Raw genomic sequence first — 12,810 nt, 5'->3', positions numbered from 1 at the left:
TAGAGCGGACACGTGACGCTCAGCGAGCGATCAGGACGCTAGGGGTGTCTGCCCTCTACTGTCATGGCGCCCGACCCCAACGTAAGGCTCGTGCCACGCCCCACGCTCAGCAGGGTCGGCCCGTTTCAGCCGAGCTCCCTCGCCTCGTTCTCAGAGCCGCAGGGCGCCCAGTGCCCAACCTTTGCCCGCCTCAGGGGCAGCCTCGAAGAGTGCCAGGGACAGGTGAATAAACAGATGCCAAATGCGGGTGGATCGTCCCACTTCCACAACCCCAGCTCTGCGCAGGACGCGCCCATGAAGTGCTCTCGGGCACTGGTTCTTCGCCTTTCCTGTCTTCTCTGTGCCTCTTCGGAGTCTGAGTCCTCTGGGTACGTGAAGTTTTACCTCACTTAAAAACTACTGGCTCACAAAAAAATAAAAACGCGTCACAGCACCCTGTTGGTGAAAAAGTGCTTACTTTCTCCTTTTTAACCCTCTAATTATAAAATTAATCAGTTGGAATATCTATTTACATTTCAGTGTACAACACAGTATAAACTAGTATGACATTTTTAGTTTATTCTGACTTTGCTAGTGCTTTTTCTGTAACCTGCTGTAAAACTAGGCAAATATCTAGCTGAGTTTATGTACTCCCAAAAGACCTCTACATACCCCGGTTGAGAACCACTGCTCTGGGGGAAGGCAGCTGCAGCACTGGCAGGAACACAGGAGGTCTGTCAGCTGCCATCCACTGCACACATGGCCCAGGAATGAATTGCTAACGATTTCCCACATGCTTTTCCCAGTAGTGAGCATCTTCCTTTGCTGGTTGTAAGTTTCACAGAACTAGAAGAGACGAAGTGCCCATTAACACCGCCTCCCTATTATTTCTCTCTTAAACCCCAAAGGGCCCCCGGGGAAATGCAAGAGCACAGGCCATTTAAATAATTTTGTTCTGGGGTTCTTAGATCTAGTAATGACATCCTACAGCTCAACAAGGCAAATATTTTTATTTTTAATGCATTTTTTCTTTATTCTTTGACCTCAAGAAACAATCGGAAAAATGTCAGGGTAGGGCCAAGCAGCTCTCATTGCAAATTGCACACTTGAACAACAGAAAATGAGAAATCTGGAGAATTTAGATTTTATTTTTAACAAGCAAGACAAATATTTAAAGCTATGTTTAATGTCTAGATTTCAGTTATATATTATAAGAAACAAAGAAGTTACTCACTTTGTGCAGTAAAAATGGTTCTTTGAGATGTGTGTCCCCACTGGATCTTTCCACAATAGAAAGGAAAATCTTGGGAGACTTCCTAAAAGCCTTCGTCCTATCCAAGTAAAAGGCCAGGGCTCTCCTAACATCTAGTGTCTGCAGTATAGCCTCCCTTTTATCACAGTGAGGCTTAGGGTAAAATGTCGGAAGGTGGATCAGTTGGTTCATGTGAAAAGGGGAGGTCACCTTGAGGGTAAACTTCAGCTGCAGTTTGTGTGTGACTGCCTAGGAAGGCATACTGTGGAAAGGGATCTGGGGGTCATAGTGGACCATAAGCTAAATATGAGTCAACAGTGTAACGCTGTTGCAAAAAAGGCAAACATGATTCTGGGATGTATTAGCAGGAGTGTTGTAAGCAAGACCTGAGAAGTAATTCTTCCGCTCTACTCTGCACTGATTACGCCTCAACTGTAGTATTGCGTCCAGTTCTGAGCGCCACATTTCAGGAAGGATGTGGACAAATTGGAGAGAGTCCAGAGAAGAGCAACAAAAATGATTAAAGGTCTAGAAAACATGACCTATGGGGGAAGATTGAAAAAATTGGGTTTGTTTAGTCTGGAAAAGAGAAGACTGAAAGGGGACATGATAACAGTTTTCAAGTACGTAAAAGGTTGTTACAAGGAGGAGGGAGAAAAAGTGTTCTTCTTAACCTCTGAGGATAGGAAAAGAAGCAATAGGCCTAAACTGCAGCAAGGGAGATTTAGGTTGGACATTAGGAACAACTTTCTAACTGTCAGGGTAGTTAAGCACTGGAATAAATTGCCTAGGGACGTTGTGGAATCTCCATTATTGGAGATTTTTTAAGAGTATGTTAGACAACCACTTGTCCGGAATGGTCTAGATAATACTTAATGCTTCCATGAGTGCAGGGGACTGGACTAGATGACCTCTCAAGGTCCCTTCCAGTCCGATGATTCTATGTGGAGGCATGTCTCCGTGGATGACCATTTGCCTTGTGTTGTAAAGTCATTTAGATGTGCTCCCCACCTATGAGGATGTGTCAGTGGTGAGAAGTAACAACAGAGAAGTTTGCGAAAAGTTTGCAAAGTTTGCTGGGGTTTTCCACCAATCCAGGGAGTTTTTGACCATGGTGAGCAGCGACAGAGGTTTGTCTAGTGTCTCTCTGTTTGGTCTGTAGACCAAGCTGCACCTCATTTCACCACATGGAAAGCCTGACATGAGGTATCACCGCTGTGCTGGCTGCCATATACCCCAAGAGATGGAGGCAGTGTCTGGCTGATATTTGGGGGCTGTTTTGTACTGTCTCTCTGAGTGTGATTAAGGAGAGGAACCTGTGGGGGGTAGGAGCACTTTGACCTGTAATGAATTGAGGTCAGCCCCTATGAATTCCAGGCATTGTACCAGGATGAGGGTTGATTTCTGGGTGTTGATCTGTAGGCCCAGTTCTGTGAACAAGTCTGTTGCAGTTTTGGTAACCTGGTCGGCTTCACTGAAGGAGCGGGCTCTGAGGAGGCAATTGTCCAGGCAGGGGTAGATTATGATCCCCTGAGAGCATAGGTAAGAGCCCACTACTGAAAGAGCCTTGGAGCCGACGATAGCCCAAAGGGGAGTACTCTGTTCTGGTAGTGGTCTTGTCCTAGGGTAAATCTGAGGAACTGTCTGTGGGACAGTAAGATTGAGATATGAACATTGAGGGCCGAAAACCAGACTCCCTGTTCCAGTGCTGGAATAGTCGTTGCTACAGTGACCATCTTGAATTTTTGAGCTTTGACAAACTTGAGACCTCCAACCGCCCTTTCTCTTGGGTATTAGGAAATAGCAAGAGAAAAAACCTTTGCCTCGTAGATGTTGAGGTACCGGTTCTATGTGACCAGGGTCCTGGAGGAGCTAGCTGAGATCACTCAATTAGGGTGAACTAAAAGAATGGGGCAGGCAATCCCCAAAGCTCGTGGATATTCCAATACTTAGATTTACCAAGCCAGCACAAAACAGCTTCTGTTAGATCTCACTGGTTACTCAGAAGTCTACACAGTTCCCTTAAAGTAACCCAGGCTCAGGCCTCCACCTAGTTACCCAAGTCAAATATGATAAGGATTAATGAAAATCCTATTCATCATATAAAAGAAAAGGTTCTACCAATTCCAAAGGATCGGACGCATTACCTCCCAGGTTAAAGAATATTCCAAATCTTATCTAAATACACGCTTACAGACAATTCTTATTAACTAAACTAAAATTTATTAAAAAAGAAAAGAGAGAGAGTATGGTTAAAAGATTAATATACATACAGACATGAGTTCAATTTATTGAGGTTCGGATTCATAGCAGAGATGATGAACTTTGTAGTTACAAAGAGTTCTTTTAGAATTTAGTCCATAGGTTATAGTTCAATTTCCAATATCATATTCAGGGTGTTCCCGCTAAACTGGGATCTCAATCTTGCGACTCAAACGTCCCTGATGAAGCTTAAGCAGATCGAGATGACAGGATCAGGACCCAAGGATCTTTTATATAATTTCAAGCCTTCTTTGACAGGTCGGAGTCCCTTGGCTTACAATAGGCAATCAGGGCGACTTCGAAGTAGGTCCATCACCGGTACTTAGCTACACAAATTAACATAAGACAATTGCCTGTTTTCCCACCATTCATAGATGATTGGCTATGTACTTCAAAGAGAGATGAATACAGTGATATCCTGTGTTTACAGTTCATTTAAATGCTAAGATGTTCTTTTGATCTCTGAATTAACAGAGTACAGCATAGACAGGGACTATTTGATTACATTGTTAACATCTACCAATATATATGTAAATACACAAAACCACAAACATTATCTCCTTATATGTTTTTAAGGGTTGAATTTGAATAATTTATTCTGCAGGATGCTTAACCCTTTCTGGTCATGCGTCATAGGCTCCTAACTGGAGGAGGTGATATACTTCTTGTTGTAGTGAACTCTCATGAGAAGGGTCCCTGAAGAGGGATGGGGAAGGGAATTGGGGAGGGGGAGAGGGAAGTAAAGTGGATGGAATACCCACTGCAAATGATTTCCAAGACCCATTGGTCCAATGTTATGCATTCCCAGGTGCTGTGGAATGTGGCAAAGCAGTAGCCAAATGGGTAGGATAGGTTGGTCAACTGTGGCAATTAAGGGGAGTGGTCTCTTGACACCTCATCCAACACATCAAAATTGGTGTTTTGAGGTGGATGGTTACAATGTGGAAGGCTGTGGACCTGATGGTTTGCATCTGGAGAACCCAGTTTTCTTTCTTTGAGATTCATAAAAGTGTTGAGTCGGTACGGATTTATGTTGTGGGTGCAGACTAAATTTTCTCTTTTGTCCAGGCATATAGCTCCACCTTCAGCCTAAGCTCCTTTGCTGAGCCAACTGTGCAGTAATGGGGGGGAGTGATAAGGGGAGAAGAAAACGCGGATAGATTCCATTACTGTAAAGGGAGGGCGCAACAGGAAAAGTTTGGGCACCACTGCTCTAACCCTTGTAACACTCCATTATATTTCTGTCCTGGTCAAGCATTCCAAACTAACATCCCTCCTCTCTTTTCATGAGACCCAGACTCTTGAGCATTTAGGTGATGCAGTCTCTCGGATGTGGTGGGAAATATCTCAAATGGCAGGATACACTAAGATTTAAATGGACCCCACTATCAGCTCCAGCAAGTGGTAACTTGTTCCCTGTAAATGACACATTAAAGAATCAACAGCAAGTGTAAAAACATAGCACTTACGTAGCTCTTTTCATCCACAGATCTCCAAATGCTTTGCAAAAGGTAAGTAAGCATTATTGCAATTTTAAAGGCAAGCAAAGTGAGTACAAAGGTGCAGTGATTTGTCCAAGTTGATAGAGGAAGTCTATATCAAAGATGGAAACCGAACCCACAATCCCTTATTTCCAATCCAGTGTACCATCCATTGAATTGTGCTGCCTATCTCTAACCACATGGATTTGAAACACCAGACAACCATCTCTCTCTCTAAAACATGGCTATGGCTCACCATCCTCATAGTACTGATTCTCAACCAGCACTGACAAAGATTTTTATTTAAGAATTGTACTATAACTGTGCTACAGCCTACTTCAGGAGAGAGTCTCATAGAACCGGGTGGGAGCGTGGGCAGAAACAACTTTATCCAAATTTGTCGGTTAGGGAAGCTCTATTAGAATCCTGCTGGAAACAATGTACTTATGCAGGATTACAGCTAACAAGTTTATAAACTTCGTGCTGAGAGGGCCCCAAAAAGGAAGAAAAAAAAGTTGTTTAAAAAAATGATTGTCCTTGTTCTATTCAGAATTGTTTAGTTTCTTCCTAAAAGGAGTAATGCAGTGTTCAAGTACGCAAGATGAATAGAAAACATAGTTAAAACACACTTCAGTCCTGTCTACACAAGCAGAGCTGAACTGTGTTTAAACCACAAATTAGCACATTACCCACTGTAACTGGATCTGGCAACCCAGTAGTTTTGTTAGCATAGACAGGACATTATTGATAAGGCTGAATTTACCAACTGATATCAAGTCCTTGTTTCCATGATTTTTTAAATTTTTATGATTAATTTTTGATTGATTTTCATAAAGAAACAATGCGAAATACAAAAGGTAAGTCCAGCTGGTATGTTTCCAAATACTCATACTTCACAGGATCGCCAAAAGAATTATGGAATTACACAATTTTACAACTTGTCAAAGCTCTAAGACTGGACAATACTACTTACATATAACGTTACGGCAGGGGTAACAGTAACAAAATAAGAGAAGACATACATGAGTAGGGAGAGGAAAAAAAGACTGGTGGGGGAGAGGGGGCGGGAGAGGAAGAATGTAGAATGGAGTCTGACATTCTTTGAGGCATCTCAATATTTTTATCCAAATGCATCTAGAACCAGGGTCTACGTTTCTTCAGATTCACATAATTGCTCTTTATGTGAGAAGCTATTCTTCCTTTGGCTGTTCAAATAGGTCCAAATACCAATGTTCTTATTTTGGGCATACGCCTTCTACTCCAATTTTTGTAAAATCGCACCCTTGGTGATCTCTGCAGCCCTCAAGAACCAAAGTCTTTGTAGCAGAATTAAACCCAACTTAGCAGGTAAACAACCTAGGATATAATTTCCAGCTGACATTCACCTGCTGAAGCTGAGCAGTTTAAACTCTTGCATCCACCTCTTTCCACACCTACCTGACTCTTTGGACAGTCCCATAGCACATGCATCAGGGTACCTTTTTCTTTGTTACAAGACCAACAAAACTTCAGAGGATAAGGCCTTGCTCTTGTTCAACCGCTGTGGCATCCAGTGCATTGTTGGTAGTGATGCAAGAGGTTGGATGAGAGTATAATAGTTGGATCCTGGAACTACAAAAGGGTCCAAATCTAAATTTTTGTAGCACATAAAACACATACCTCCAGCCCAGCCTATCAAAAGGCTTTTCTGCATCTAAGGCTCAAATGGCTTGTGGTTTGGGGTCATTATATTTCACTTACTAACCAGTAAGCTGTCAAAGGTTATCGAGCCACAATGGCTTCTGATAAGCCCAACTTCATTTGGGTGTATGAGAGAGCTCCAACCCTTTTCCAGCCTCACTACCAGAACTTTTGCCAATATTCTAACATTACTGTTAATAAGTGAAACTGGCCTATAATTAGAACATAGCATGGCATCACTTCCTGGTTTAGGACAAACTGAAAGTAGGACTTCCCTCAGGGTGGAAATGACCTTCCAACCCTGATATTCTATGATTCTATTAAACATTTCAGTTATCTTGTCAGATAGGAGTTCAAGGAAGTGTCTACAGAATTCGGCAGCCAAGCCAGCTGGTCTGGGGCTTTCCTCACTTTCATATTCTTAATCATCTTAATTAACTCATCCTCCATTAGGGGAGCAGAAAGATTTCCATGTTGGGCTATGATAATTTGTGGTAATGTTTCTAAAAATCTGATTCAAAGTATCTGTGCAGGGGTTTGCATCCAGTTTATGCAGATATTATAGAAATTAAAGACCTATTAATAACCTTTAGATAATGTACATAATTTACCATGTTTATACAGATAGTTGGCATTCCACATGCTGAGACCCTTTGTCTTAGATTGGGCTGGGCAAACCATGGCCTGGGGGCTGCATCCGGCCCTCAAGCTCCCGTTGTTGAGTCCAAGGCTTTCCATGCTCCAGCTGGGAAGTGGGGTCAGGGGCTTTCCCCACTCTGCGTGGCTCCTGGAAGCAGTAGCATGTCCCCCCTCCAGCTCCTACACATAGGGGCAGCCAGGGGGCTCTGCATGCTGCTCCACCCCAAGCACTGCCTCTGCAGCTCCCATTGGCTAGGAACAGACGGGGCAATGCAGACGGGGCTGTTAAGGAAAAGTTAGCACATGTGACTCCATTTTGGTTTGGGGCCCACCATTGTCTAAAAGCAATCACATCATGCACCAGGAGGAGCGTGCCTTAGATACTGCATCCCTGTGAAAATCCTCCCCCTTGTCTCCAGCCTGCCTTGACTCCCAGTATCTGTTTTTTGTCAGTCTCTAACTCCCTATCTCCTGGCCTTTGATGTGAGGCCTCCCATCCTGATAATAAAAGTTACTGATGCATGGCTTTAGGACCATGCTGTGTAATTAACATACTGGTTTAGCACGAGGAATGCACCAAGCAGGGATAGGTGGTAGATACAAAAAGGGTTTGTTTATTGGCTAAGGTTTCCGATGCACAAGGGCAACATGCTGTGTTAAAAAGTATATAACCTTTGTATAATCTGTATTCAGGGTCCCCTCCTGGCTAGCAGGGGGGCACCACGCTCGAGCGTAATAAACTTAGTGTCTTTTGGGAACTCTGCAGTTGTGGACTTTGTTTATGTGCCTCAGCCTAGATTCGAACTGTGCATGACCTATCAGGTATAATTCGCAGCATTTGTGTGCGTGTCCTACCAGGTGTAATTCGCAGCAGTTGTGTGCATGTCCTCTCAGGTGTAATTCGCAGCAGTTGTGTGCATGTCCTCTCAGGTGTAATTCGTAACAGGGCAGTGCGCAGAGCTGCCTGGCTGTGCCTTCACATAGGAGCTGGAGGGGGGGACATGCTGCTGCTTCTGGAAGCTGCTTGAGGTAAGAGGCACCTGGAGCCTGCACCCCAACCCCTTGCCCCAGCCCTGATCCCCATCCCACCCTTCTGCACCCCCAACCCCTCATCCCCCAGCCCCACCCAGAGCCCGCAGCCCAACCTCCTGCTCCAGACCAGAGCCTCCTCCCACACCCTGACCTCCTTTCTGGCCCTACCCCAAAGCCTGCACCTCCAGCCAGAGCCCTCACCCCCTCCCACACTCCAACCCCCAATTTCATGAGCATTCATGGCCCGCCATACAATTTCTATACCCAGATGTGGCGCTTGGGTTAAAAAGTTTGCCCACCCCATCTTAGATGGTATGTCAGCAACTTGCCAGCTTTTTCACCTTATTCCCAGAAATCCTACCTGAGTCAAAATAGGGCAAACTCAGCCTGTACCCAGTGAAGCTTGTTGAGTTCATATCGATAATTCGATCACAACAAATCTGAAGATGGGGTTGTGGCATAAGACAAATCAAGCTCTTTTACTTTTTTCTCAAGAGCCATCATATTTTCTCCATGTTCCATCTTCTTGGAAAAAGTGAAACTAATAATTCTACCTCTCAAATAGGGCTTGGGTGTCTATCACAATAGTCTGCTAGAAGATGCTGAAGGTCCATTTGTCTTCAACAGGCAAATTTATTTTCCAGTAAGAATGTTGAAATAGGGATCTAATAAACATGAAGAATTCAATCTCCATATACATGGCTGTTACTTACTTGGATCTGTTGCTATTCAAAGAGTTACAGGGGTATGATCAGAGACAGTAATTTTATCCATGCAGGAATCAACTACAGAATTAACCAAGTCCCTGGAGAGAGGAAAAAAAAAAAAACCTAGAAAGGAATAGGATGCTTATACTGGGGAAAAGGTATGACTAATCCCAACTTGTTGGATGTATGAACTGCCAGGTATAACATAGTCCCAGGTCTTTCATGTGCAATTCCAGAACCATTCTGATTTTAGTAGTTTTGACACTGAGGGTAAGATCTGTCCAGAGATTCAAGCCCTTAATTAAAATCCCCCAGCAATTACAATAGGGTTCTCCGTCAATTTAGTAAAATAACCTATGAAAGGTTTCAGGATCATCAAGGTCAGGCTCATTCATATTAGCAATGATTAGTTCAGATCCATTTATGGTGACTTTAAGGGTTAAGAATCCACCCTGATCATCTGAAATTGACTCAGATCAGTGCTTTATGGAAGAGTATGACTAGCCCTCTGGATCTGGATGGGAAGCAGTCACATTCTAATTTAGCAGCCTCATCAGTGGTGTCCCCTACTAAAGCACTGCATCTGCCTTTCCTCTCAAATAATAAGTATACTTTCTTCTTCTAATTGGAGTGTTAAGTCCCTTTATATTCCAGGAAATAAAACAGATTCAGGACAAATTTGTTAAGAACTATTTTTTGTCATGTGTGATTTTACAACCAAGAGTAATGGGATTTTGTGTTATGTGCTCTACTGCATCTCATTCTACTCCCCACAGAGGACCCCCCGAGAGGGGCAGTCTATCAGTGAAATGCCCCAGGACACTTATTCCACAGATTTAGCATTATCTTGCCAGATGCTCACCACTTGCCAGACCTCCAGGGAACAAGGTAGGTGCAGGAAAATTGGGGGGAGATGTCACTGTTAGTTACAGCCACCTGCAGAAGCTTGATGAAAATCATTGTCATGAAGGGTGGAATTTTCCTGAGTATTAAGATCAGGAGGGAAGAAGGGGGAAGAAACAGGGGTGGGTTAAGAAACTACAAAGGGGGCACAAAAGAGACCCAAACAGAACATAACAAAATGAAAAAAATTGTAACATATGAACAGTCACATACTTGGCAAGACGTGGGATCAATGTCATCCATTATCAGGCATTGAAAGAACACTTCAAGCTAAATATAGCTAAAATGCTCTGATACTCCAGCAGGGGCAGACATAGGCAGCTTGTCACTGCTCACCAGGATCCCCCCCCGCAGCATCCAAACCCTTAAATGGCTTTGAAAAGTATTATAAACAACAATCGCACACAGGATACATCCCCAACAAAGATCTGGAAGGTTTGATGTTTATATTCCATAACGCAACAAGCATTCCACTGATGGTTATATCAGTCTCTGAGTTGTGTGTAGGGTGTAATGGACTCAGCAGGGTTTTGGGTCAAGGACCTTCTCTACCAAATGATTACAAGTAATTCCTGCTGGAATTGCCATCTCCTATATTTCAAACCATTTTCAAACAATAAACTATTAATCCAACAACTATTACCCCAACCTGAAATGCATGTAGGTAAGCCAGCATCCCCAGACACGTAGTTTGCACACTAAATGTGTTTAATGGTTACATTTCAATCTTGCAACAATGTAAGGAGATAAGCAGAAGTGAGCATGGAAACTTCCCTTACTATCATCCCTAGGTCCATGCTGCAGATATCCACCAGCAATGGCATGACAATCTGAATCAGAGATCTGTTCTCAGGATTCCCAACAATGTGAAGACAGCCCTGAGTCGCTGCTGTTCACTGTAGTCTGTGTATGCGTCTTCAGATTCCTCAGCTCCTCTGTGCAGCAGCCGAAGCAGCTTTTCAACATCACTACCTTTACGAGAGGCCAGCTTACCATACTTAAAACAACCTAGTGGTTGTTAGGAAATGATTCAGTCAGGATTCCTTATTGCCCACCAGTGCAGGGTTTGGACGAGGGAGTTTTATGTTTCTACTCTCTCAGCATCAGGCAGCTCATTAAAGCAATCATAGGCGTGATGATTTACAGTTAGCAAAGCTGTGGCATTCAGGATTCAGCAATGACACTCACTACGTGTCCGTTCGATATTGTTTTGTCATAATTCAAAACCCCCATACAGAAAACACACAGTTTATATATGGACTCCAACTTCACCACACCCAGTTTTGGGCAAAGTATGTGGGGAGTAAACATAACAGGGGCTAGTTAGATCAGCATAGCTGTCAGCGTAATGGGGACTAGTTAGATCTGCACGGCTGTCAAAGAAAAAGTGCCAGCAGTTATACTAATCAGGAACAAAATACATCAAAAGTAGTTTATAGGTTATTTATGAAGTTCTCCACCTCCTGAGGTTTTTGGAATGAATAGGTCACTCCTCCCGATACTACATGAAACAATGGAGAAAACTACCATGTAGTACATTAGCCCTTTTTGTTCTCCCGTAGGCCTGGCAAAACTGCCCGCTATCCACAATATCCCTTGCAAAATCTTGAGAAACCATTGCCCCAGAGTTCTTCCCTGTGGCCTTGAATAGATGATTGTTTGGTTGTAAACCTGAGAAATTTAATGATCAGTGCTCTGGGCTTAGCCCCAGGGGCAGGCTTTGGGAACAAAGACCTGCAGGCTCTTCCTCAGGCAGATCAAGAATTTCTATTAAAAGGCTGGGGATAAATTCCAGAGGTTTCCCTTGTTCTGCGCCCTCAGGAACCCCTCTGATTCTAAGGTTGTTTCTGCATGATTTGCTTTCCATAAAATAATTTTCATTTTAATTAATTGTATATCTCTGAGGTGTTTCTCAGTTTGGGCAGCCATGCCCTGCATCTGATCTTCTACTGAGGAAATAGGGTCCTTGGCTTCTGACATCCTACCTGATAGTACCTGCAAGGAGGATTCTAGCAAACACTGTTGGTTGGAGCGTAGCGACTAGCTTTAATTGTGAGGGTGCCTCCAGCCACCTTTTTCAGCAGAGTGAGCATGCTCTCGTTGTCTTCAGTGGCGGACATCTTGGCTACGGGCATGTCTCTTTTCTGGATCTGCAGATCTAAGAGAAGCTTGCTTTTGCTGTTGAGCCACTAGATGGCATGAGCACAGTTCAAGGTGTATGTTTTTTGCTTGTGCAGAAGGAAGGATGGTGCGTGACCAGCAGCAGATGGGGGAGGATGCTGATGGACTGCCCCAGAGCACTCAGGAGTTCATTCTACCATGTTCTGCAAGGGCCCCCTGGTGATTCTCAGATTCCATGATTTTTAAAATTATCCACCTCTTTCACCTTTGTGGTTGTTTTGTGAGGATGGGATGGCTAGGCAAACAGTCAGTTTCACTGAGAACCTTGACAGCTGTCAATTTAAAACCCAGATTGCATCAGACACCAAAGGAGAGCAGGAGCTAAGCTACAGTATGGTGGGAAAACGGAATCAGATTAGAGAACTCTCAGAGTAAGCTTTAATGCCTGCAGGGGACGGGATGTCTCTCTATCCCACAGGGATATTTTTTAAGAAAGACTTTAAATTGTAACATTAAAAGAAAATGAAAAGATGAAGTCTGTTATGGCAGCTATGTTCAAATTTGTCCACTTAACACAGCATAAGCATAGTAGAAGAGACTGTAACGAAGGAAATTCACATTATCAGTACATCAACTCTATATCATTTGCCTCTTAAAGGGTATACTTACACTGCAGCTTAGAGCGAGCCTCCCAGCCTGAGAAGGCAGACTTGCACTAGTAGGGCTCATGCTAAAAACACCGTGGTGGCTTGGG

General features: G+C 43.6%; 1 protein-coding gene across 2 annotated transcripts in view; it reads left to right on the top strand.

Moving 5' to 3' along the window:
* The first annotated feature begins 63 nt into the window (after positions 1 to 63).
* LOC144267675 (uncharacterized) overlaps positions 64 to 12,810 on the top strand; it is a 34,121-nt gene continuing 21,374 nt past the window's right edge. The window contains exons 1-3 of one of the 2 annotated variants that reach the window (XM_077821843.1): positions 64 to 368; positions 4,983 to 5,004; positions 8,224 to 8,373. In XM_077821843.1, coding sequence (XP_077677969.1) covers positions 64 to 368; positions 4,983 to 5,004; positions 8,224 to 8,229 — 333 coding nt within the window. In that variant the 3' untranslated portion in view covers positions 8,230 to 8,373. Of the gene's footprint in view, positions 369 to 4,982; positions 5,005 to 8,223; positions 8,374 to 12,810 lie in introns of those variants that run through there. The other variant, XM_077821841.1, reaches the window with a different exon arrangement.

This window comes from Eretmochelys imbricata, chromosome 7 (assembly GCF_965152235.1).
Source record: "Eretmochelys imbricata isolate rEreImb1 chromosome 7, rEreImb1.hap1, whole genome shotgun sequence".
NCBI lineage: Eukaryota > Metazoa > Chordata > Testudines > Cheloniidae > Eretmochelys > Eretmochelys imbricata.
This window is presented reverse-complemented; position numbering and strand designations above follow the sequence as displayed.